The 22933-nt window shown below is 47.4% G+C and overlaps 2 protein-coding genes across 4 annotated transcripts; both read right to left on the bottom strand.

The window, feature by feature from the left end:
* Positions 1 to 9953: 9953 nt before the first annotated feature.
* LOC119299424 lies at positions 9954 to 11710 on the bottom strand. The gene has a single exon (XM_037576659.1). The coding sequence runs from the start codon at positions 11708 to 11710 to the stop codon at positions 10088 to 10090; it is 1623 nt and encodes a 540-aa protein (XP_037432556.1). The 3' UTR covers positions 9954 to 10087.
* A 3727-nt stretch (positions 11711 to 15437) lies between these two features.
* On the bottom strand, positions 15438 to 22066 carry LOC119300973 (UDP-glucosyltransferase UGT13248). Of its 3 annotated transcripts, XM_037577878.1 has the most exons (5): positions 21296 to 22066; positions 20476 to 20550; positions 16319 to 16439; positions 16055 to 16164; positions 15806 to 15938 (listed from the first exon to the last, which is right to left on the bottom strand). In XM_037577878.1, the coding sequence occupies exons 1-4, from the start codon at positions 21998 to 22000 to the stop codon at positions 16103 to 16105; spliced, it is 963 nt and encodes a 320-aa protein (XP_037433775.1). In that variant the 5' UTR covers positions 22001 to 22066; the 3' UTR covers positions 15806 to 15938; positions 16055 to 16102. The 3 variants fall into 3 exon arrangements, with proteins under 3 accessions (XP_037433773.1, XP_037433774.1, XP_037433775.1); XM_037577876.1 differs by having other exon boundaries at positions 15438 to 15938; positions 16055 to 16439; positions 21296 to 22063; XM_037577877.1 differs by lacking the exon at positions 20476 to 20550 and having other exon boundaries at positions 15439 to 15938; positions 16055 to 16439; positions 21296 to 22062.
* Positions 22067 to 22933: the final 867 nt, after the last annotated feature.

The following is a 22933-nucleotide window of genomic DNA, read 5'->3' as shown; positions in this document are numbered from 1 at the left end:
AGTCGAGTGCCTTCGACAACTGGATCGACCACCAAAGCTTGCCTCCCGGGGGTGGCAATATGAGTCGGGTGATCTGATTGGTCGAATGTGATGGGTGTTTGAGACCACTTCAGATAATTTGCCTTTGCTGGGGCAACCATGTTCACCTCTCGGTTAATCACTTTCAGTCGACTTCTGCTTTCCACATCTGCAAAGATCATCAGAGTGGAGTTGATATGCGGATATCCTCCCTCACTGTCCTCTTTGTCTTCGGCCTTGTCCGACTCCTTCTCCTTGTCCTTAGACTGTTTTCCCTGAAACTGCTGGATCAGGAGTCGACATTGGCGAGTGGTGTGCTTTGGGTAAATGATATTCCCCTCTTCATCTTTCTTCGTGTGAATGTGACATGGCATATCCATTACGTCATTCCCTTCTTTATCCTTTACCTTCTTGGGGTTCCAGGATCCTTTTGGTTTCCCCTTAAACTTTCCTTGAGTCACAGCCAGAGCCTCTCCAGGAGCTACCGGTTCAGCCTTCCGCTTCTGTTTCCGACTGGTGTTTCCTTTTTCCGACTGACTCGGCTTGTGCTTGCCGCTTTGGAGTCGGTCTTCTTCTTCGCCGTTGGCGTACTTGGTAGCAATCTCCATCATCCGACTCAAGGTCATGTCACCGGTTCGACCAAATTTCAAACTCAGTTCTCTGTTCGTGACGCCGTCTTTGAAGGCGCATACTTCCTGATGATCAGAGACATTTTCCACAGTGTGGTGCAAAGTGATCCACCTTTGAATATACTCTCTGAGAGTCTCATTAGTTTTCTGTACGCAGACTTGCAACTCTGTCAATCCCGCTGGTCGCTTGCAAGTCCCTTCAAACGTTCTGACGAACACTCGGGACAGATCTTCCCAAGTGTAAATGCTGCTAGGAGGTAATTGAGTCAACCATGCCCTGGCAGAACCTTCCAACATGAGGGGCAAATGCTTCATGGCCACCTCGTCGTTCCCACCACCGATCTGAACTGCCACTCGGTAGTCTTCAAGCCAAGTTTCAGGCTTAGACTCACCAGTGAACTTGCTGACTCCTGTTGCCAACCTGAAATTGGGGGGGATAACTGCGGCTCTGATAGCTCTGCTGAAACATTCAGGACCAGAAACATGTACTCGACTACTCGTGGGTACATCTCTGTCGAGTGCGCCTCGATGGGCTCTGTTCCGGTCGACCAACCCTTGCACGATAATGGATCGCGCGTCGAAGCCTGGCTCTCTAGGGTCAACTGGAACCCTACGCCCTGTACTGTACTGACGCCTATCATCTGGCTGCCGAGGAGCGTAAGACCCACCCCTCGGAGGGGAATAGGGCACTCGACGCCTATCATCTCGGTCGAGTCTGTCGCCATATTGATCTCGCCGATTCTCACGCCCTTCGCGCCGCGGAGGCGATCTGGGGCTGTGAGCCGACTGAACCGTATTCACAGTGACAGATCGACTGTGAATTCTGTTGCGCGACTGAGACACGGCTGAATTCTGATCTCCTGCTGCCCGGAGCAGATCCCTGATCTGCAGCAAACCTCTGCCAGCTTCCGACTGCGAAGGCTGAATGGACTCTGCTATACGGGTCGCAGCTGCTAAATTCTGAATTGGGGTTCGATATACCTGAGTCGGCGGGAAGAGTTGACGTCGACTGATGTCGGGAACTCGTTGCCGCGCGCGCTCGTCGAGTGCTCGCTGAAGGTTCTCCAGTCGAGTGCGCTCGGCCAAATTGGCCAGACGCGCCTCCTCCAAGGCACGAGCCTCGGGGGTTTCTCCTGCGATGGGAATACGCAGGGGATCCTCGTTCCTGCGGCGAAGCTCTTCTCTTTGCAGAGAGTCGAGTGGCTCGGGCTGGTACTCTTCGTAGTCTCGTGCAGGGTCGCCGCCGTCACCTGCTCCACCACCACGGGCGAAGCCAGGAGGGCTGTGGGGCCCGTCGACCATCAAGATTTCCGCCGCTGGATCACTGCTCCCGCACTCGGATGCAGTCTCTCCGGAGCCAGTCGACTGATCGAACAAGCCGTAGAGAGATTCGTTGGGCTCGATTGCCGCAACTTGTGTAGTGGCCGATTGGCGAGCCACCGCGTGACTCACCCATCGTTGAAGCCTCGACCGGCCTGAGCGCTTGCGCTGGCGGGAGACCGGGAGGGTGGACGATGGAGGAGCCGACCGATACTGGGTCGACGGTTGCCGCAGCAGAACGCCGCGGACACATGCGCAAAAATGCGTCGCACCGCGGACGGGAAGCGCGTCTACGTCGAGTGGAGCCTCCTGGAGCCATGCGGAGTCGTCGGCGATGAAGGTGAGAGTGCCGAGACGGATCTCTTGACCCTTGACCAAAACTCCAGCAGACACCATGATGAGAGTACTCGGAAGAATCGCAACTTCTCCACAAAATCGCTAAAACACCGGCCCCAAGGTGGGCGCCAACTGTCGTGGTTCTAAGCCTGACAGTAGAGTGGGGGGTAGGTATGGAGAGGCGAGGTCCTAGCTATGGAGAGGTTGTAAGCACAAAGGATGTACGAGTTCAGGCCCTTCTCGGAAGAAGTAACAGCCCTACGTCTCGGAGCCCGGAGGCGGTCGAGTGGATTATGAATGTATGAATTACAAGGTGCCGAACCCTTCTGCCTGTGGAGGGGGGTGGCTTATATAGAGTGCGCCAGGACCCCAGCCAGCCCACGTAGGAGAGGGTTTAAGGTGAGTTAAGTCTGGGGTGTTACTGGTAACGCCCCACATAAAGGCCTTTACTATCATAAGGTCTACTTGATTACAGGCCGTTGCAGTGCAGAGTGCCTCTTGACCTCCTGGTGGTCGAGTGAGTCTTCGTGGTCGAGTCCTTCAGACCAGTCGAGTGAATCCTCGTTGGTCGACTGGAAGGCGACCTCTTCTAAGGATGTCTTGGGGTAAGTTACTTAGGTCAGGTCCATGACCCTACCCTAGGTACATAACCCCATCACCAAGCTTTAGCACGATCTCTAAGTGGAAAAGGAAATAGATTCAATTTAACAATATAATTATCCACATCTTTATTCTTTTGCATGTCAAACAAATCAACGAAGCTATTTAGATGGGTAACGACATCTTCACTAGGAAGGCGGGAAAACGGATTTTTCATGACAAGATTCAGCAAAGCAGTATTAATTTCACAAGATTCAGCATCGGTAAGAGGAGCAATCGGAGTGCTAATAAAATCATTGTTGTTGGTATTGGTGAAGTCACACAATTTAGTATTATCTTGGGCCATCGTGACAAGCAAGCAAACTAACACACAAGCAAACAAAAAGCAAGCAAGCAAAAAGAGGCAAATGGCGAAAGAGAGGGAGGATAGAGAGAGAGAGAGAGGGCAAATAAAACGGCAAGGGTGAAGTGGGGGAGAGGAAAACGAGAGGCAAATGGCAAATAATGTAATGCGGGAGATAAGGGTATGTGATGGGTACTTGGTATGTTGACTTTTGTGTAGACCTCCCCGGCAACGGCGCCCGAAATCCTTCTTGCTACCTCTTGAGCACTGCGTTGGTTTTCCCCGAAAAGGAAGGGATGATGCAGCAAATTAACGTAAGTATTTCCCTCAGTTTTTGAGAACCAAGGTATCAATCCAGTAGGAGGCTACGCGCGAGTCCCTCGTACCTGCACAAAACAAATAAATCCTCGCAACCAACGCAAATAGGGGTTGTCAATCCCTATAAGGCCACTTACAAGAGTGAGATCTGATAGATATGATAAGATAATATTTTTGGTATTTTTGTGATGAAGATGCAAAGTAAAAGCAAAAGGAAATAACTAAGTAATAGGAGATTCATATGATAAAGATAGACCCGGGGCCATAGGTTTCACTAGTGGCTTCTCTCGAGAGCATAAGTATTCTATGGTGGGTGAACAAATTACTGTTGAGCAATTGACAGAATTGAGCATAGTTATGAGAATATCTAGGTATGATCATGTATATAGGCATCACATCCGAGACAAGTAGACCGACTCCTGCCTGCATCTACTACTATTACTCCACTCATCGATCGCTATCCAGCATGCATCTAGAGTATTAAGTTAAAAACAGAGTAACGCCTTAAGCAAGATGACATGATGTAGAGGGATAGACTCATGCAATATGAAGAAAACCCCATCTTGTTATCCTCGATGGCGACAATACAATACGTGCCTTGCTGCCCCTACTGTCACTAGGAAAGGACACGGCAAGATTGAACCCAAAGCTAAGCACTTCTCCCATTGTAAGAAAGATCAATCTAGTAGGCCAAACCAAACTGATAATTCGAAGAGACTTGCAAAGATAACCAATCATACATAAAAGAATTCACAGAAGATTCAAATATTGTTCATAGATAGACTTGATCATAAACCCACAATTCATCGATCTCAACAAACACACCGCAAAAAAGAAGATTACATCGAATAGTTCTCCACAAGAGAGGGGGAGAACATTGTATTGAGATCCAAAAGAGAGAAGAAGCCATCTAGCTAATAACTATGGACCCGTAGGTCTGAGGTAAACTACTCACACTTCATCGGAGGGGCTATGGTGTTGATGTAGAAGCCCTCCGTGATCAATGCCCCCTCCGGCGGAGCTCCGGAACAGGCCCCAAGATGGGATCTCGTGGATACAGAAAGTTACAGCGGTGGAATTAGGGTTTTGGCTCCGTATCTGATCGTTTGGGGGTATGTAGGTATATATAGGAGGAAGGAGTACGTCGGTGGAGCAATAGGGGGCCCACGAGGGTGGAGGGCGCGCGTGGGGGGGTAGGCGCGCCCCCTACCTTGTGGCCTCCTCTTTTCTTTCTTGACATAGGGTCCAAGTCTCCCGCGTCTTGTTCGTTGATAAAATCACGTTCACGAAGGTTTCATTCCGTTTGGACTCCGTTTGATATTCCTTTTCTTCGAAACCCTAAAACAGGCAAAAAAATAGCAATTCTGGGCTGGGCCTCCGGTTTATAGGTTAGTCCCAAAATAATATAAAAGTGGATAATAAAGCCCAATAATGTCCAAAACAATAGATAATATAGCATGGAGCAATAAAAAATTATAGATATGTTGGAGACGTATCACTCTTTTCTTCAATTTGCACAAAATTATATATATCCCTTAAGGCAGCTTGTTTCTTATGAGCAGGGAAATATTTAGCAGAGAAGTAATAAATCATATCTTGGGGACTACGCACACAACCAGGATCAAGAGAATTAAACCATATCTTAGCATCACCCTTTAATGAGAACGGAAATATTTTAAGGATATAAAAGTAGCGAGTTCTCTCATCAGTAGTGAACAGGGTGGCTATATCATTTAATTTAGTAGGATGTGCCACAACAGTTTCAGATTCATAGCCATGGAAAGGATCAGATTCAACCAAAGTAATTATATCAGGATGAACAGAGAATTCATAATCCTTATCAGTAACACAGATAGGTGAAGTAGCAAAAGCAGGGTCAGGTTTCATTCTAGCATTTAGAGATGCTTATTCCATTTAGCTAATAACCTCTTGAGTTCTCATCTATCTTTGCAAGCTAAAATAGCTAAAGAAGCTTCTTTATCAAAAACATAACCCTCAGGAATAACAGGCAAGTCTTCATCATCAATTTCATCAGTATTATCAGATTCAATATTTTCAATCTCTCTAGCCCTAGCAAGTTGTTCATCAAGAAATTCACCAAGTGGCACAGTAGTATCAAGCATAGAAGTAGTTTCATCATAAGTATCATGTATAGCAGAAGTGGCATCATCAATAACATGCGACATATCAGAACGAATAGCAGAAGTAGGTTTAGGTGTCGCAAGCTTACTCAAAACAGAAGGTGAATCAAGTGCGGAGCTAGATGGCAGTTCCTTACCTCCCCTCGTAGTTGAGGGATAAATCTTGGTTCTTGGATCTTTCAAGTTCTTCATAATGATAAGCAGATATATATCCCAAGTGACTCAAAGAATAGAGTTATGCTCCCCGGCAACGGCGCCAGAAAATAGTCTTGATAACCCACAAGTATAGGGGATCACAATAGTTTTCGAGGGTAAAGTATTCAACCCAAATTTATTGATTCGACACAAGGGGAGCCAAAGAATATTCTCAAGTATTAGCAGTTGAGTTGTCAATTCAACCACACTTGGAAACTTAGTATCTACAGCAAAGTATTTAGTAGCAAAGTAATATGATAGTAGTGGTAACGGTAGCAAAAGGTAACAGTAGTAAAAGTAATGTTTTTGGTATTTTGTAGTGATGATAGCAACAGCAACGGAAAAGTAAATAAGCAAAGAACAATATATGGAAAGCTCGTAGGAAATGGATCGGTGATAGAGAATTATGCCGGATGCGGTTCATCATGTAACAGTCATAACCTAGGGTGACACAGAACTAGCTCCAGTTCATCAATGTAATGTAGGCATGTATTCCGAATATAGTCATGCGTGCTTATGGAAAAGAACTTGCATGACAGCTTTTGTCCTACCCTCCTGTGGCAGCGGGGTCCTTACGGAAACTAAGGGATATTAAGGCCTCCTTTTAATAGAGTACCGGAACAAAGCATTAACACATAGTGAATACATGAACTCCTCAAACTACGGTCATCACCGATAAGTATCCTGATTATTGTCACTTCGGGGTTAACGGATCGTAACACATATAGGTGACTATAGACTTGCAAGATAGGATCTAGAACTCTCATATATTGATGAAAACATAATAGGTTCAGATCTGACATCATGGTACTCGGGCCCTAGTGACAAGCATTAAGCATAGCAAAGTCATAGCAACATCAATCTCAGAACATAGTGGATTCTAGGGATCAAACCCTAACAAAACTAACTCGGTTACATGATAGATTGCATCCAACCCATCGCCGTCCAGCAAGCCTATGATGGAATTACTCACGCACGGCGGTGAGCATCATGAAATTGGTGATGGAGGATGGTTGATGATGATGATGGCGACGGATTCCCCTCTCCGGAGCCCCGAACGGACTCCAGATCAGCCCTCCCGAGAGGTTTTAGGGCTTGGCGGCGGCTCTGTATCGTAAAACGCGATGAATTCTTCTCTCTGATTTTTTCTCCCCGAAACACAATATATAGAGTTGGAGTTGGAGTCGGAGGAGCTCCAGGGGGGCCACGAGGTAGGGGGCGCACCCTAGGGGGGCAGGCGCGCCCCCACCCTCGTGGACAGGTGGTGGGCCCCTGGCCTTCATATTTTGCAGGTATTTTTTATATTTTCCAAAAAGTTGCTCCGTGAAGTTTCAGGTCATTCCGAGAATGTTTGTTTCAGCGTCAGTCCGGGTTAGTTCCATTCAAATCATGCAAGTTAGAGTCCAAAACAAGGGCAAAAGTGTTTGGAAAAGTAGATACGACGGAGACGTATCAGACGTGCAACAAAGAGTCACTCCAAAGTCACTAATAGTGGAGAATAAATGAAGAGATTACTATAGGGTATGAAAGCGCCTCAAAGTTATTCTTTCTGATCGATCTATTGGGTTATTCCTATAAGTGTCACAAATAGCCCTAGAGTTCATACTAAAATAACACCTTGAGACACACATCAACCAAAACCCTGATGTCACCTAGATACTCCAATGTCACCACAAGTATCCGCGGGTTTGATTATACGATATGCATCACACAATCTCAGATTCATCTATTCAAACCAACACAAAGAACTTCAAAGAGTGCCCCAAAGTTTCTACCGGAGAGTCAAGACGAAAACGTGTGCCAACCCCTATGCATAAATTCACAAGATCACAGAACCCGCAAATTGATCACCAAAACATACATCAAGTAGATCACGTGAATATCCCATTGTCACCATAGATAAGCACATGCAAGACATACATCAAGTGTTCTCAAATCCTTAAAGACTCAATCCAATAAGATAACTTCAAAGGAAAAACTCAATCCATTACAAGAAGGTAGAGGGGGAGAAACATCATAAGATCCAACTATAATAGCAAAGCTCGCGGTACATCAAGATCGTGCCAAATCAAGAACACGAGAGAGAGAGAGAGAAAGAGAGATCAAACACATAGTTGCTGGTACATACCCTCAACCCCGAGGTGAACTATTCCCTCCTCATCATGGAGAGCGTCGGGATGATGAAGATGGCCACCGGTGATGATTTCCCCCTCCGACAGGGTGCCGGAACAAGGTCCCAATTGGTTTTTTGTGGCTACAGAGGCTTGCGGCGGCGGAACTCCCGATCTAGGTTCTGTTCTGGAGGTTTGGGGATATATAAAAGGTGTTGGCATCGAGAACAAGTCAGGGGAGTCCATCAGGGGCCCACAAGGTTAGGGGCGCCCTAGGGGGGGGGGCGCCGCCCACCCTTTGTAGTGCCCTCGGGACTCCTGTGGTGCATCTCCGGTACTCTATGGGCTTTTTTTGGTCCATAAAAAATCATCGTAAAGTTTCAGGTCAATTGGACTCCATTTGATATTCCTTTTCTGCGAAACTCAAAAATAAGGAAAATACAGAAACGGGTACTGGCTCTAGGTGAATAGTTTAGTCCCAAAAATCATATAAAATAGCATATAAATGCATATGGAACATCCAAGATAGATAATATAATAGCATGGAACAATCAAACATTATAGATACGTTGGAGACGTATCAACTCCTACATATTCTACGAAGATCTTTATCGGTTGAACCGTTATGACAACATACATAATTCTCTTTGTCCATTGGTATGTTACTTGCCCAAGATTCGATCGTCGGTATCCATATACCTAGTTCAACCTCGTTACCGGCAAGTCTCTTTACCCGTTCTGTAATACATCATCTTGTAACTAACTCATTAGTCACTTTGTTTGCAAGGCTTCTTATAATGTGCATTACCGAGAGGGCCCAGAGATACCTCTCCGATACTCAGAGTGACAAATCCTAATCTTGATCTATGCTAACCCAACAAACACCTTCGGAGATACCTGTAGTGCATCTTTATAATCACCCAGTTACGTTGTGACGTTTGATAGCACACAAGGCATTCCTCCGGTATCCGGGAGTTGCATAATCTCATGGTCGAAGGAATATGTATTTGACATGAAGAAAGCAATAGCAATAAAACTGAACGATCAATATGCTAAGCTAACGGATGGGTCTTGTCCATCACATCATTCTCCTAATGATGTGATCCCCTTTATCAAATGACAACACATGTCTATGGTTAAGAAACTTAACCATCTTTGATTAACAAGCTAGTCTAGTAGAGGCTTACTAGGGACACGGTGTTTTGTCTATGTATCCACACATGTATCAAATTTCCGGTTAATACAATTCTAGCATGAATAATAAATATTTATCATGATATAAGAAAATATAAAATAACAACTTTATTATTGCTTCTAGCGCATATTTCCTTCAGCACCCTCGGCGTGCTACACATGTTTGTAGGATGAAGACAATGTGAATCACATTGTCACTCAATGCGAGGTGTGGAATGGTTGTTTCAACATGCTGCAGGTGAACGTGGTCATTCTGGAGGTGAATGATTCTTCCATAGAATGGTGAGCTCGGACACGGGACAGTTTTGGACAGCCGGACAAATGGGGTTTCGACTCAATGGTGTTCGCCACCGCCTGGCATATGTGGAAACAAAGGAACGCGAGGGTGTTCAATCTTGTGGAACATATCAGAACTCCAAGTGCAACAAATTCTAGAGGAGATCAAGGCTTGGAAACAAGCCGGTGTGGGAGTGGTAGGGCCGCGTAGATCCGTGAGGGAGTAGACTAAGGTTTTCTTGTTGGTGTATGTATACCTACGGTGATGTACACTCTTGAAAAAAAATCACAGCCCTGCAAAAAAAAAATCAAAGGTTATACTTTGTAATCTGATATTCCCTCCGTTTCAAATTACTCGTCACAGAAACGGATATATCTAGAACTAAAATACATCTAGATACATTCATACTTGCGACAAGTAATTCAGAACGGAGGGAATACATGCTATACTTTGCAAACTGCAACTGCGGTCGCGAATTACAGAGTTATGTACAGTTGATTGTGAATCTTGTTGCTCTATGCAAACAGTAAAATCCTAAAACTATTTACATAATAATCTTTAAATTCTTTTTTCCGCAAAAAATCATCTTTAAATTCAATGCCCCCCTAAAGAATAAATCCCCTTGTGTACAAAAGGACGAGCAAGGACACCATGGTGACCACATTGATCATCCTCCTCGCCTTCTCCACCCTCCACCTTCCACCAGACAATCCATGGTCCACCATTTCTCCATTGGAAGCCAACAAAGACGATCCATCCTCCTCTACCACGTCGATCGCCTCCATCTTCTTCTCAACACGAACGACATTGCATTGCTCGCATGTGCCATCGTCCCCCGCCACCGCAACCTGAACCACAGCCGGTGGAACCATTTCGTCATGTACAACCACCACCAAGTGCCCGTCTGATTTTGATGACCCCTCGTGATCCGACGCCGCAATCGCAATCCTGTGCGGCGCGGTGAGCACTGGCTCGTCGTTCGTGGCGGCGGCGACGGCCTTCCTGTGGAAGAAGCTCTCGTCTTCGATGTGGTAGCGGCTCGCCGTGCGCACCTCCTGCGCCAGCGCGCACGGCCAGCAGAACAGCCACCGTGCGTAGTCCGTGGCCGACTTGGAGCCGCAGCAGGCGGCGCTCCCCGGGAGCCGGAACTTTCTCCTCATCTGGATCCTCCAGTACCCGCCGTAGAGGAGGCCGCCGGCGCAGAGCAGCACGCCGGCGCTACCGAGTACGTCGCCGACGGCCACGTCGTGGACGTGGAGCGCCGTGACGCCCAACACCCACAGCGGCGCGAAGCATAGGAGCGCGAACGTGGTGGCGTGCACGCACGCGTTGCCGAAGCCGAGCCTCTCCGCGTTCCACCCGAAAACGCAGAAGGTGCAGGAGAGGGAGAGGCAGCACCCCGCCGCCGCGCCCCCGCCGCAGTCGAACATGCCGCCCGCCCACTCCGGCTCGACCACCGCCACGGCGTGCGCCGCCTTGGTGGGGCATTGCTGCCTCAGCGGGGCGGCGTCGGAGGACGCGGCGAGGTCGCCGCACGGGTCTTTTCCCAGCGGGCTGCACACGGTGTACACGACGGCGGCGAACGGCGCACCGACGCCGAGCGCGAAGAAGCCGTCCTCCGCGAGCTCGGGGCGGGACCTCTCGGTGAAGCCCCAGTAGAGCCAGCACAGCGCGTACTGGCAGACGACGGTGAGGTGGAGCAGCGCGACGACGACGGCCATGTGCGCGCGCTCGCCGCGGCGCGGTGGGCCACCGCCCTGCTTGCCGCAGTAGGCGGCGCGGAGCTCGGCGGCGTCGCCGGGCAGGCGCCAGCGGCAGAGCAGGAAGGCGTGGTGGAAAAGTGCCGGGTGCTGGTAGAGGCTCATGAGCGTGAAGAGCGCGTTGAGCACCTGGTTGTTGACCTCGACCCAGTGCGCCCTCGCCGCCGGCGCCGGGAACGCCCGGTCGAGGAGCCCGAGGAGGAGGAGCGCGAGCATGCCGCCGGAGGCGCCCACGCAGAGGAGCCAGAGCAGCAGCGCGATGTTCATGGGGTGCTTGATCCACTCCCTGCACGTCGCGCGCACGGAGCCCCAATCCACCTCCGACGCCGGGCCGCCGCGCCAGAAACCGAGCCATTCTGACCGACGAGGCTTGTCTAGGAGGGGGTCGGGTTGTGGGACGCGGTAGCTGGCGAGTAACGGGGCGCGCGCGGCGGCGGCGTCGCCATTGCTGTCACGAGGAAGAAGCATTGCACTTCGCGGACGGAGCGCCGCCGGCAACTGCGGACAGCACGATCCCAGTGGAGTACTCGTATGTAGTAGTAGCAGTGGATGGTTAAAAGTTGTTTTAAGTTTGGATTTGGAGTAAACGTGGCGGTTTTGGGGAGCGGAATCCATCAACCCCGGCTGCTGGCCTGCTGCCGTCGGACGGTCAGAGTTGGGTGCTGCTCCAGTTCACCTGGAACTGGAAGGAAGGAACGTTCGCTAGTCAATTCTGAACGATTAACTTTCCAGAACTGAACTGTTGTAGCATCGTACAATTGAGAAAATTTCAATGGTGTGGTTTCAGCTGCCGTTCTGGACTTGATCGAAAGATTTCTTCCCCGGGGCCGAGGGAGAGGCGAGACCCGTGCCTGTCAACTGTCATGGTGGTTGGGACTCGGGTGGGCATGGGGTCCCTCGGAGACGCACAGCACAGCCAATCTGGGCTAGCGCATCCAAAGCAACAACAGTGCTGTGCGCTGTGGCGTGGCGTGGCGTGGGGTGGAGTGGATGCAAAGCGGGAGCATCCTGCCAATGCAAGGATGATTGGAGCAAGTGCCTCGGGGGAATGCACAGATAACTGGAATAAAGTCATTCGTGTGTGAAGGGATGCATGAACTAATGTATAGGTGTTTAGTTTCCGGTGGTGGAATCAAGGGGCACAACATGGATGCTTGAGGGTGTTGCGGGAAGTCATGTCAGCTAAGATGAAATTATCATGTGATGGATGAAAATTCGTGGTGGACGATTTGGGAGCCCCGAGCGTGTCATGCAGTCGGAGAAGTTCGGCTTGGTTGGACTAGATAGTCTGACGGATCGACGTGAGTCGGTTGGTACAGAAGACGGTGGTGAGATTGGCGACAGCGACATAGGAGCGTGATGCTGATGGTGACCGACTTCTGGGGCGTGGAAACACGTGGCGCAGGTCTGAGGACTTGTGTGGCTTCCACAAGACTATGGCGCGGGGTTGATTCAAGACGGTGCACATGAGAGCTTGAAGTCGACGAGGCGCGGGGGTGGATTGATCATCTACCATGGAGTCATGTTGAAGGTGGAGCTGGAGTCTAGAGGACTTCACTCGGTGCTAATTGAAGGGCTACGACGTAAGTGCACATAGAGTCGAAGCCTATTCAGTAAGGGAAAAAAGCGAGTGACATGCAGTTCGGACTGGAGCCCAGTGGTCTGATGGAAGTGTGAAATTCGTCATCGTTCGGCGATGATCGGTGGTACTCTGCAGTGAGGGTTGAGTGGTGTGGGTTCGCAACCCTTGAGACTCGACCGGGACAGCGGAGGCTCGACGCGATAATAGCGGCGAGGCGTGCGCTATGCATGGTGCATGGAGACGGACCATGGCTCTGGTGGTCATACATGTGGTGAGACAACTACGAATTTGACTCGGGATGGCTACAAGCAATGGTGAAATTTCTTCAAGTTTCAGACAGGCTGTCAAGAAAGGAGCGGTGATGTTGAGTTCGGGCAACTCTTATGTGTGACACCCAATATGTAAGTTGTTCACTTTCACGCATGTTAGTGATCGGTGTGTGATGGCGTTGACGGATACTCTGAAAGTTGGGAGCACAAACTAGAGTAACAAGGAACTTGATTTTGCTCGAGTGTTGACTGTGGTCATGAAAAGAAGGGACTACAAGTTGCGGGTGGAATCATATGGAGTCTTTGAAGTAGCAGCGGTACTCATGGGATAAGCTCAAGTCCAATGTACATGAAAGTTTGACGCATTGACGAATTCAAGGTAGTGGAGAATATTCGCCAAGGTGGAGTTTGTTAGAGTTGTGTCGAATATAGTGTACAAGGTAGGTTACAGTTGGACTTGTAGTAGTATTGTGTTTAGATAGGATGTGGAGTCGTGTCCTAGTAGGACACTTGTATCCTAAGCCTCTCATATATAGCCGGGCTAGACACACGATGTAACCTATGCCAACATAATAGCACAGGCGCGCAAGGGGGGAGCCGGCGACGTGTGCCGACGCCCGGGTGGCCAGGGTGCGCTATTGTGACGGTGTCACGGGGAGGAGCGCCCGTAGTCAGGCCCTGGGATGTAGCCATATCGGTGAACCTCGTTAACAAATCTCGGTGTCGTGCTTGTGTGATTGCTTGGTCCTCGGATGATCGACGGTATGCCTCGGATTTATTCTAACACGGAAGCCCTAATTTTGTTGGACGGTGACAGCGCTCACGGCGCCATCCCCTTCTTGAAGGCGCCGCTTGGGAACTTTGGTGTTGGGTGACGCTTACGGGTGGTGGGCGACGACGGGGGCTATCCTAGTATGGATCTGCGTCCATTGTTTGGAGATGGACTCGCGTAGGTGGAGTTTGTCGTTTGGCGTCATTGGCGTCGATGACAAAGGGACCTGCCAAGGTTGGAACCTCAATCTGCTTTTAAGACGGACTAGTGAAAGATGGCGGCGACGACACATGTGAGTGCGTCGAACCGGTTTGTGCCCTGAACCCGGTATATGGCTCGGTCGGGGCCTTCAGCTTTAGATGTTAGGCTTATGTGAGAGGTCTGAATATTTGGCCCAGTTTACACTTTTTCATCATATGGATTAAAGTAACGACAGATGTTTATAAGATAACGGATTCAGATATATTGTTGTACTATTTTATAAAGTCCTCAAGAATAATTAATAAAATGGTTGTATACATCTTTCAGATGCAGAGACTGGGGGTCATCTTTCTTTTCAAAAAAAGATGTTTAGTTTTTTATATATTTTTTCCATTTAATTCTCTTTAGAAAGAATGACATGTACCTTTTTCTAAACTCGACGAAATTACTAATGTGCTGGTCTCGGCTAGTTCGTGCCTTATATAGGCTTAGTGTGAGGTGGCAGGTTAGACAAGGTATCCTTTCATTCCTCGATTGTCGTCGACAAATGTGCCATTTTGGGATTCGGCTTGCCCGCTCCTTCCTCATGCTCTCATCCGTGCACCCACTTCATCCTACGGCTGTCTTTTTCTTTTTTTTTCTAATCTAATCATCTCTCCCTTGATTTTAAGGGGGTGGGGTCGGGTCTTATTTTATTCCAATCAAATCATGCCACGTATGCGGGAGCACGGATGGGCGCACGCCGGGGGAGTAGGCAAGTCTTGTCCGCCATTTTGACATGTCGCACACTTATTTTGAAGCACTATTTATTGCATAACTATGTTTGTATTTATTTTTTATTTTAGATCCCTCAGGCTGGTTGTAATGGGGAGTATCATATACTAGTATCATGCATATGATACTAGTGTATGATACTACCTCCCTAATGCATAGTATCACATATTAGTATCATGTAGCACTTTATTTATTGTCATGCATGACACAAAGTAGCATAGAATTTATTATAATATGGTATCATGATATGATACTCCACCCTCTCTTTCTTCATTTAATACTATGACACCTCATCAAAATTGTCTAGTTGGCATGCATGATACTAGTTATGATACTATCATTACGACCAACCTTATTGTGTTAGGCTGGCCATAGTGGAGAGTATCATATACTAGTATCATGTATATGATACTAGTGTATGATACTATATACATAATGCATAGTATTATAGGTGGTACCATTTATTGTCATGCATGACACATGAGAGAGTATTTTCTTTAGGAACCCTCACCTCCTACTTTGATAAATGCCAAGTAATAATTGGGGGAGAGGGCTATCTACAAATAATGTAGTGCACTTTCCAGACCAGAATCACATATAACATGTTAAAAAACCGCACGTGGTATAAAGTCCAACATACTTTTAAATTTGAAGAAGATATCACTACAATTACATATGAAAAATGTCAGTCACTCTAAACTTTTATAAGGCCAAAATCACTGTCTACTTGCTTATATTAAAGTACAACATTGTTCAAACTTTATATTGATGAATATTTGGTAGCGAATTCAGCGATATTCTTGTCTGAACTTCCTCCTTCCCGCATTGCCTCCTTGGCCTTTTGCATCCACTTCACAGCATTTCTTTTGTACTTATCATTTCTCTCCACATCCATCATCTCTCTAATGCACCTCTCAACCTCCTCCATCTTTAGATATCCATTATTGTCCTTCCGTACACGCACACCCATGCTCCATGCACTCTCCATATACTTTGCAATGGTGGGTTGGTCTGCCCAATGCGGAATACCCACAAGAGGTACACCATTAGCAAGTGCCTCTAGTGTCGAGTTCCATCCACAATGGGTAACAAAGCAACCTGCATGTATGTCAGGAATTAAAAACTAAAATATTATTATCACCATCGTTTTGTCATATCTTGTAATAACTTTGTGCAACAAAGAATGAAAAGAAATATGTTGTGTGATATCATACCAATAGCCCTATGTGCAAGAACCTCAAGTTGGGGACACCATGAGACAATTAATCCAATCTTCTCACATTTTTCCCTGAGTTCTTTGGATAACTTGTGTTCCTCGTTGGACCTTACAACCCAAAGAAAAGGTTTGTCAGAATTGCACAGTCCATTGCCAAGCTCCTCTAGCTGGGTTGCATCATAATTAGAGACGGTCCCATAGGACACCAGCACAACGGATGAATTGCTTTGCTTCTCTAGCCAATCCATGCACAGTGCATCACCGTTGAAAAAGTTAAAACCATATGATTTATTCGATGGTAGGCGATCATCGTCGAGGTAGAATGATGGCATGGTTGGGCCAACCATCTTCGCTCTCCATGTTAATTCCATGTACTCTGCCTCCTGCTCAAATGACAATGTGTCAAAGATCAATTTCTATTTGAACCCAACGAAGCAGAATCGAGCATAGGCACAACCTATTCATAGGAGCGAGTTTGTTTGTTCCCAACCACATAAATTTCGCCGCGGAAAAGAAGCATATGGACTCGATTCACAGCTCACACCGGATGTGCCATATTTATTCACTAGGGTAACATATGCACATTCTGTGAAGTAAAATCAAGCATAGACGCATTGAGGCTCCCGCAAATCTCAAACCTCATTTGATGTTATGGGTTCTCCTCATACTATAAATATAAAATATAAACTCATATAAAACTACAATGGTGTACTATATCGAGTTATTGGCTAACAAGTAAATTCGTGTTTTGTATATGTGTTTGATTCACAAGATTCTAAAACCCGGGCATAAGAAAAAACATAGGATTAATTCTAAAAACATAGGATTAAAATGTCATACTCATCTCAATCCTATAGGTTTTTGTGTTGTTTGATTGCATCATAAGAAAAACAAATGAGAATGGATGCTATTCTATGGGAAGTAGTACAAAAAATTCCATCGAAAAAATTCCTATGAGATTCAATCATACTCTCTTCGTCTCAAAATAAGTGTCTTAACGTCAGTATAACTTTGTACTAAAGTTAATACAAAGTTGAGACACTTATTTTAAGACAAAGGAAGTATGAATCAAACAATCTAACTTAGAAATTTTTTCTAAGGATTCTAATTCTTCAAAAGTCCTATGAAAATCCTTTGAACCAAGGAGCCCTCTTAGCATGGTCTCCCACATTATAAGTTTATAACTTGTCCGAATGTATTTTGGAGGCAATTTTACGCTTACCATTTCTTGGTTATGCCCAAAATGTGCACGCGCTGCAACCATAAACAGCATGTGTGTTGTGTGCAATTTATAATAACCAAACATCTATTCCAGGCAAACTTTTTGCCGTGAGAATCAGCCACTTGGGTGAAAAAGACCCGTGATGTACTGCGTACATGACGCGTGGTATTAATTTGGTAGGCTGGGGGGTAAAAACGCCTGGTGGCTCTAGGCTTGCGATCAAATTTTTGTTAACGTGTGTGCTGAATTCTTGGATGCGGTTGGGTGCGGTTAGCATTATTGGGTGCACGTGGGCCAGCGCGGTTTCACGTTGAAAAGTTTGCCCAACCAGAGACCGAAGCGTGCATTAATTTGATACGTGGAGGGGTTTCCTGATGATGGCAGCGATTTCGACGTGGATTTGGGACATTCTTCTGGTTCTGTTGTCGCTTCGTGCATGTGATTTGACTGGGCCCGCCGGTTTTGCGTGGTTTCTGTGGACTCTTCCAAATACTCCAATATCGGAGTGTGCATGCGTGTCCCAGATAGATCGCTATCTCTTCTCTCCGTTTCCTCCGCGTGTCCTTCTCTCTGTGGATGGAAGGATCACGAGAAGCTTCGTGGTTTCTCGATCTGTGCCGCCTACCGCTTATCCACCGCCCCACCCACATGTCGCCGCTCAACCGTCGTACCGCCTATAAAAGGCCCTCTTCCCCATGCCATTCCCATCTTTCGACCATGCCCGTCGTCTGCCACAACCGTGCCAAGATGGGACTCCTCCTGCTTTCACGCGCGCGGATGAGGGACACCCTGCTCTGGCTCCGATCGGCGATCGACTATGGGGTTCAGGAGCAGCAGCAGCCGGACGACGCCACAGCGAGCAGCGATGCCAGCAGCGCAACAACGGTGGACCCGGCAGAGTGGAGTCGTGTCCTGCGAGAAGCGGGCTCAGCAGGGCGCCACGCTATGCGGCCATGTCGGAAGATTCTGTGGATTGCCAAAGGGGAGGAGACAGGAGGAGAGGACTCTTCAGATGGTGAGAGCTAACGACGGTGCGTGGGGCCGACGACGGGCATGGCGAGCAGCGATAATGCAGTGTGTTTGTTGTTCGTGTGCAAATAAGGGGGTCTGCAAGGAGTAGCGAGCAGAAGCAACACAAGACGACGGCAGCGGCACGATGCTCTCACCTCAGGTCTCTCCTTCCCTCGCTCTTCCTCCGCTTCCACTCTTCCTTCTTTTCACTGCTCGATGTCGTGTTGTCGTTGTTTGTCCTGGAAGGCGGAAGCAACGACGGCAGGGGCAGCAGTGCAGGTACAGGTCGCCCACCGTCGTGGTCTGGACATTTGATCAGTCTCGAGCTAACCTCCCCTTGGATTCAATTCTTGCTCCTCGAGTACACTAGATTTTTCCCATGATTCTTTTTCCGGCCTGGAGATCAGCCTAGAAATCCTCCTTCCCCGCTTTGTTCTGATTGTTTATTTCATAGGAGTTCTATTGCTGAATGGTGGCAAACCAGGAGGTGGCGGCAGAATGTGACGATGACGGTGGATGTGATGCGCGTCACAATGGCGGTCCCTGGCAGAGCTCATGCCGTTTGAGCTCGACACCGCAACAACTGCGGCCTCTGTGTGTCAATCGCCACCACCTTGATATTAGTATAGAAAATCAATATTTTATTTGTTCTTCGTATGAATGGCCAACCCTATATGAATTCAGGTTTGGGGATCTTGCTTCATATCCTGTTTGAAACTTGGAATTTTGATTGTCAAGCATAGCGTTACTTTCACGGTCGCCTGCATATTTTTCTGGTGGCTTACAAGGCAAAACACACATCATGGAATGCAGGGAGAACACAAATTTATTTTGCTCTTTGTACTTCTATTAGATAGGCCATACTGCAGGAAGAATGTGGATCTATGTTGCTCTCTCTACTTTTATTAGATAGGGCAAATTCTGTTTGTTTCATTAATGTCTTCGTTACTGACGGTACTGATATGTAAATTTAACATTGATGTTTAATGGTGTGACATGATTTACACGAATTGGTATTTTGATCCCTTGGGATGTTACAGGTGCTGACAATCTGATACCATTAGAATTGGCCCTCAAATTGCAACCAAGATTAGAGCTGCCTGCCTCGGTCTGTGCAAGAACTTTTTTACTTTATCTATTTTGTAAGAGCACTACAGTCTACAACAGTTGTTTGGAAACCCCAAATTTGAGATTTGGTGAGAATGAATGTACGTGTTTGAACCTTTCTGCAGAACCTGAATCTCATGATGGTACAGAGAGGGAAGTATGCCAGAGATAGACATGTTAGTTTATAAGTATATCAGAATACAATCATACAATGCAGAATTGGCCTGTTACATATTCTACTCATCCCTCCCTCCCCCACAATCCATTGGATTGCATATGAAGAATGTCATTAAATAAGAGGTGGAAGGTCAAATCGGCAAGACTCCTTGTGAAGACCACTAGCCAAACAATCGGACTTCTTTTTAGCCGGTCTAGATTCAGTTTGTATAGCTTAGGTTTTCGCACTATCTTTTTGATATTTGAAGTCAATTCTATGATTTCTTTCACAGATGTGCCAAGACGGGCAAGGACACCAAGCGGGGAGGGACATCGCCCAACACATGTCAGTTCTGAGATCCTTCTGGGCACTATTTCAATAAGATCTGATAAATTTTACCATTTCCCTATATTTAAAAAATCTTACAGTTCAGTTCAAAAAGAAGGGTATTATATGGTGCATAAATTAGTTGGCCCTGGTCCGTAGGCACTAGGCACCTAAGTGAGGAACCCAAAGAAGTGTTGTGGTAGTACAGAAATGGCAGTGTGCCACCTAAATTCTTGGATGATATTAGGCAGTGACTATGCATGTTATCTTGAGGTCTTGATTTTTTAGTAGGATGTCATGTGCTCTAAATATTATTTTCAGTAATAATGAAAGAATATAGGTGCCAACTGTAAATGTCTGAGAAAAGCTTACCCCATGGAGATGCATCTAAGTGCCACGTGAGCTTATATTTATATCAGCCGAACTAATTTTATAAATTGTTTCTTCTTCATGAATTTATCAATTAGTTTTATTAACTCATTGACATCGTCAAAATAAAACTAAATTTATTTTGTATCTCATTCGCTACTCTCCAGATCTGAGCTTCTCCTTTTTGCATTCGCAACAAAGAAGAGAAGAGGTGGAGCTAGCATACCTGCAGATGGGCTGGTGACGGTGAGGTCGCCCGCAAGTACACCCAACTCTGGCTGAGGATGCCGGCTCCTGCTTCCTGTGGTTATGGAATATGTTGCTTTGTGGCTATTGGTTAAAGAATAGATAGTCAATTTACCTAAGTTTTCTTCCAGGAAAATTCATTGGATTTTGAATAGCTGATATATATATATATATATATGTCAGTTGTCATGTAATGTATACGTCGTACTTTTGGAATACTTACTTTTCCATTTTTGTGGAGGTGTGATGTAGACAAGTATCCAGCCATGCATGATGAATATGATTAATTAAGTTTCTCTCCTTTTGGGTCGTACAATCATCCCTCTGGCTCATAATGTATAGAGTTGTGTAATGCCTGCTCCTTGCTAAATATTCTGTTGCAAGTATCCAAGAAAATTGATGTTGCGCAAGAAGAGGTTCCTACAAAATCAGATTAGATCTGCTGCACCTTTTGGGAGTTGATGGATAGTTCTTCTTTCATTTTTCTTCTCAGTAACCAATAGTGTTTAATAATGCATTGAATTAATATAGGTAATTCGATGGTAGTTAACTAAGCTGAATAGTAGAAACTTTTCGGCCAATATATGTTAGCAAAAATTATAATGTGTTATTGTTCTTTGATTGAAAAATTCCAACATATACACGTGACGTATCGACGGGGCGCGGCGTGGCGGGCACGGCTAGTTGTGGACGGTTTCTTCAAGCTTGTATACAGAGAAAGTCTATCGTCCTACAGACGCTCATGTGATTTCGTCTTTACAGAACCCATCGAGTGACTAGAGCAGAGAAGTATGGCTCACCTTTGGCTCGAGGTCGCGGAATGAGTTGACGAGCACGTCGTCGGCGTCCTCCAGCCCCTCGAACTGCCCAACTGACACCTTGAGGAACAAAGGCTGCGACTCCGGCACCGCCGCGAACGGCGGCATGTCCTCCGGCCCCAGCTCCACGCCGAGCGCTCCTCTCGCGAGCAGCGCGCGCCCGTCCGTCGCCGGCAGCGCCAGCCGCCCCGCCCACAGCTCCCCGTAGACGACGTCCACCGCGCACGGCTGGGAGAAGAAGGCCGCGGCCGCGACGCCGGACGCCTGCGCCACCCGCCGCGCCCACGCCAGGTGAGCGTCGTACACCAGCACGCGCACGGGCCGCCCCGCGCGCGCCTCCGACAGGAGGAGCTCCCGCAGCGTCTCGGAGCCCACGGCCGCCAGCCGCGAGACGTAGTCCGCCATGTCCGGGCACGAGGCCATGCCGCCGGCGTCGCAGCCGTCGGAGATGGCGGCCACGTCGAAGGGCGCGCCGGGGGGCGGGGTGGTGGAGAGCACGTAGCGGGTGGCGACGAGTGTGGGGCGGAGGCCGTGGTACGCCAGGCGGCGGCCGAGCTGGAGCATCGGGTTGGTGTGGCCCTGCGCCCCCGGGTACGGGAGGAGCAGGACTCTCGCAGCACCGCCGCCGGCTCCGTGGCCGACGCTCGAGCTGGTGGTGGCTGTCGCCGCGGGGACCGTGGTCTCCATGTTTCAGCTCTGTTCTTGGTTTCTTTGGTGGGATTCCTCTTTGGTGTTTGGTGTTGCAGATGTTCCAAGGATGGATAATAAATAGGCGTCCAGGCAGTGTGGCGCCCAAGTTTCTCCCTGGCAAGGTCAAAGTTTGTGGCACGCGCGGCGAAACGGGATTTTGCCCTTTAGCCTGCTACCTTGATTCTTGTATATCCATGCTCAGCCGTGGGATCGCTCTGGGTGTGTTTTCTGATGGCGAGGGAAGCAACGAGGAAGGTGGTGGTGGCGGTGGCGGTGGCATTCCACCTTCCCACGGCAGAACAAATCAATCTAAGCTTTAAAAAAATGCGCAATATAATTATGTTCATCAAGGCAGAGAGCATTGACGTGCTCAAATGAAAAGGCAGAGAGGAAGGTGACACACAATTGTTAATTATGTATGCAGACTCATTGATTCGCGGTCGGTTAAAGATCCCACTACTTTTGGATTGCACAACACTACGTACTTCTTTTGTTTTTATTTACTCCGCATACATATTTTTTTAATTAAATTTTATAAAGTTTAACCAAATTTGTAAAAAAAAACAATGGTAATGTGGAGATATAAACTTAGGTAAAGTTCCGCGAGAAAACCTTTGTTAAATTTCGCAAAGTTAATGGTATCATGGTCAGTGGCGGAGATACAACAAAATGCCAAGGCGGGCCAGACTGGGCTTTGAGTCGTACATAGGCACTGTTTTACTCACCGAACTCCTCTTTTACTCATGCAAATGCTTTGGACTGGGCGGGCCGCGTCACAGTTTCGCCCTAACGCAACTCCACCAGTGATCATGGTTAATGTTCAACTTGATATTAGGTATAAATTAATTGCAAGCCAAACATGTTGAGCCCTCAATGTCGAAACAATCTAGCTCATTGGGTTGATAATGGTCGAGATCAATTTGAACTACC

The sequence above is a fragment of the Triticum dicoccoides genome, chromosome 5A (assembly GCF_002162155.2).
Source record: "Triticum dicoccoides isolate Atlit2015 ecotype Zavitan chromosome 5A, WEW_v2.0, whole genome shotgun sequence".
NCBI classification, from domain to species: Eukaryota; Viridiplantae; Streptophyta; class Magnoliopsida; order Poales; family Poaceae; genus Triticum; species Triticum dicoccoides.
This window is presented reverse-complemented; position numbering and strand designations above follow the sequence as displayed.

Bases quoted from the DNA above. Each gene is read 5' to 3' on its own strand.
- LOC119300973 (XM_037577876.1), bottom strand. From the start codon at position 22,000: ATGGAGACCACGGTCCCCGCGGCGACAGCCACCACCAGCTCGAGCGTC. The intron at 20,551-21,295 runs GTGAGCCATACT...CCATAACCACAG, and splicing joins TCCGCGACCTCGAGCCAAAG to GAAGCAGGAGCCGGCATCCT. The intron at 15,939-16,054 runs GTATGATATCAC...ACATACATGCAG, and splicing joins TCTTGCACATAGGGCTATTG to GTTGCTTTGTTACCCATTGT.
- LOC119299424 (XM_037576659.1), bottom strand. From the start codon at position 11,710: ATGCTTCTTCCTCGTGACAGCAATGGCGACGCCGCCGCCGCGCGCGCC.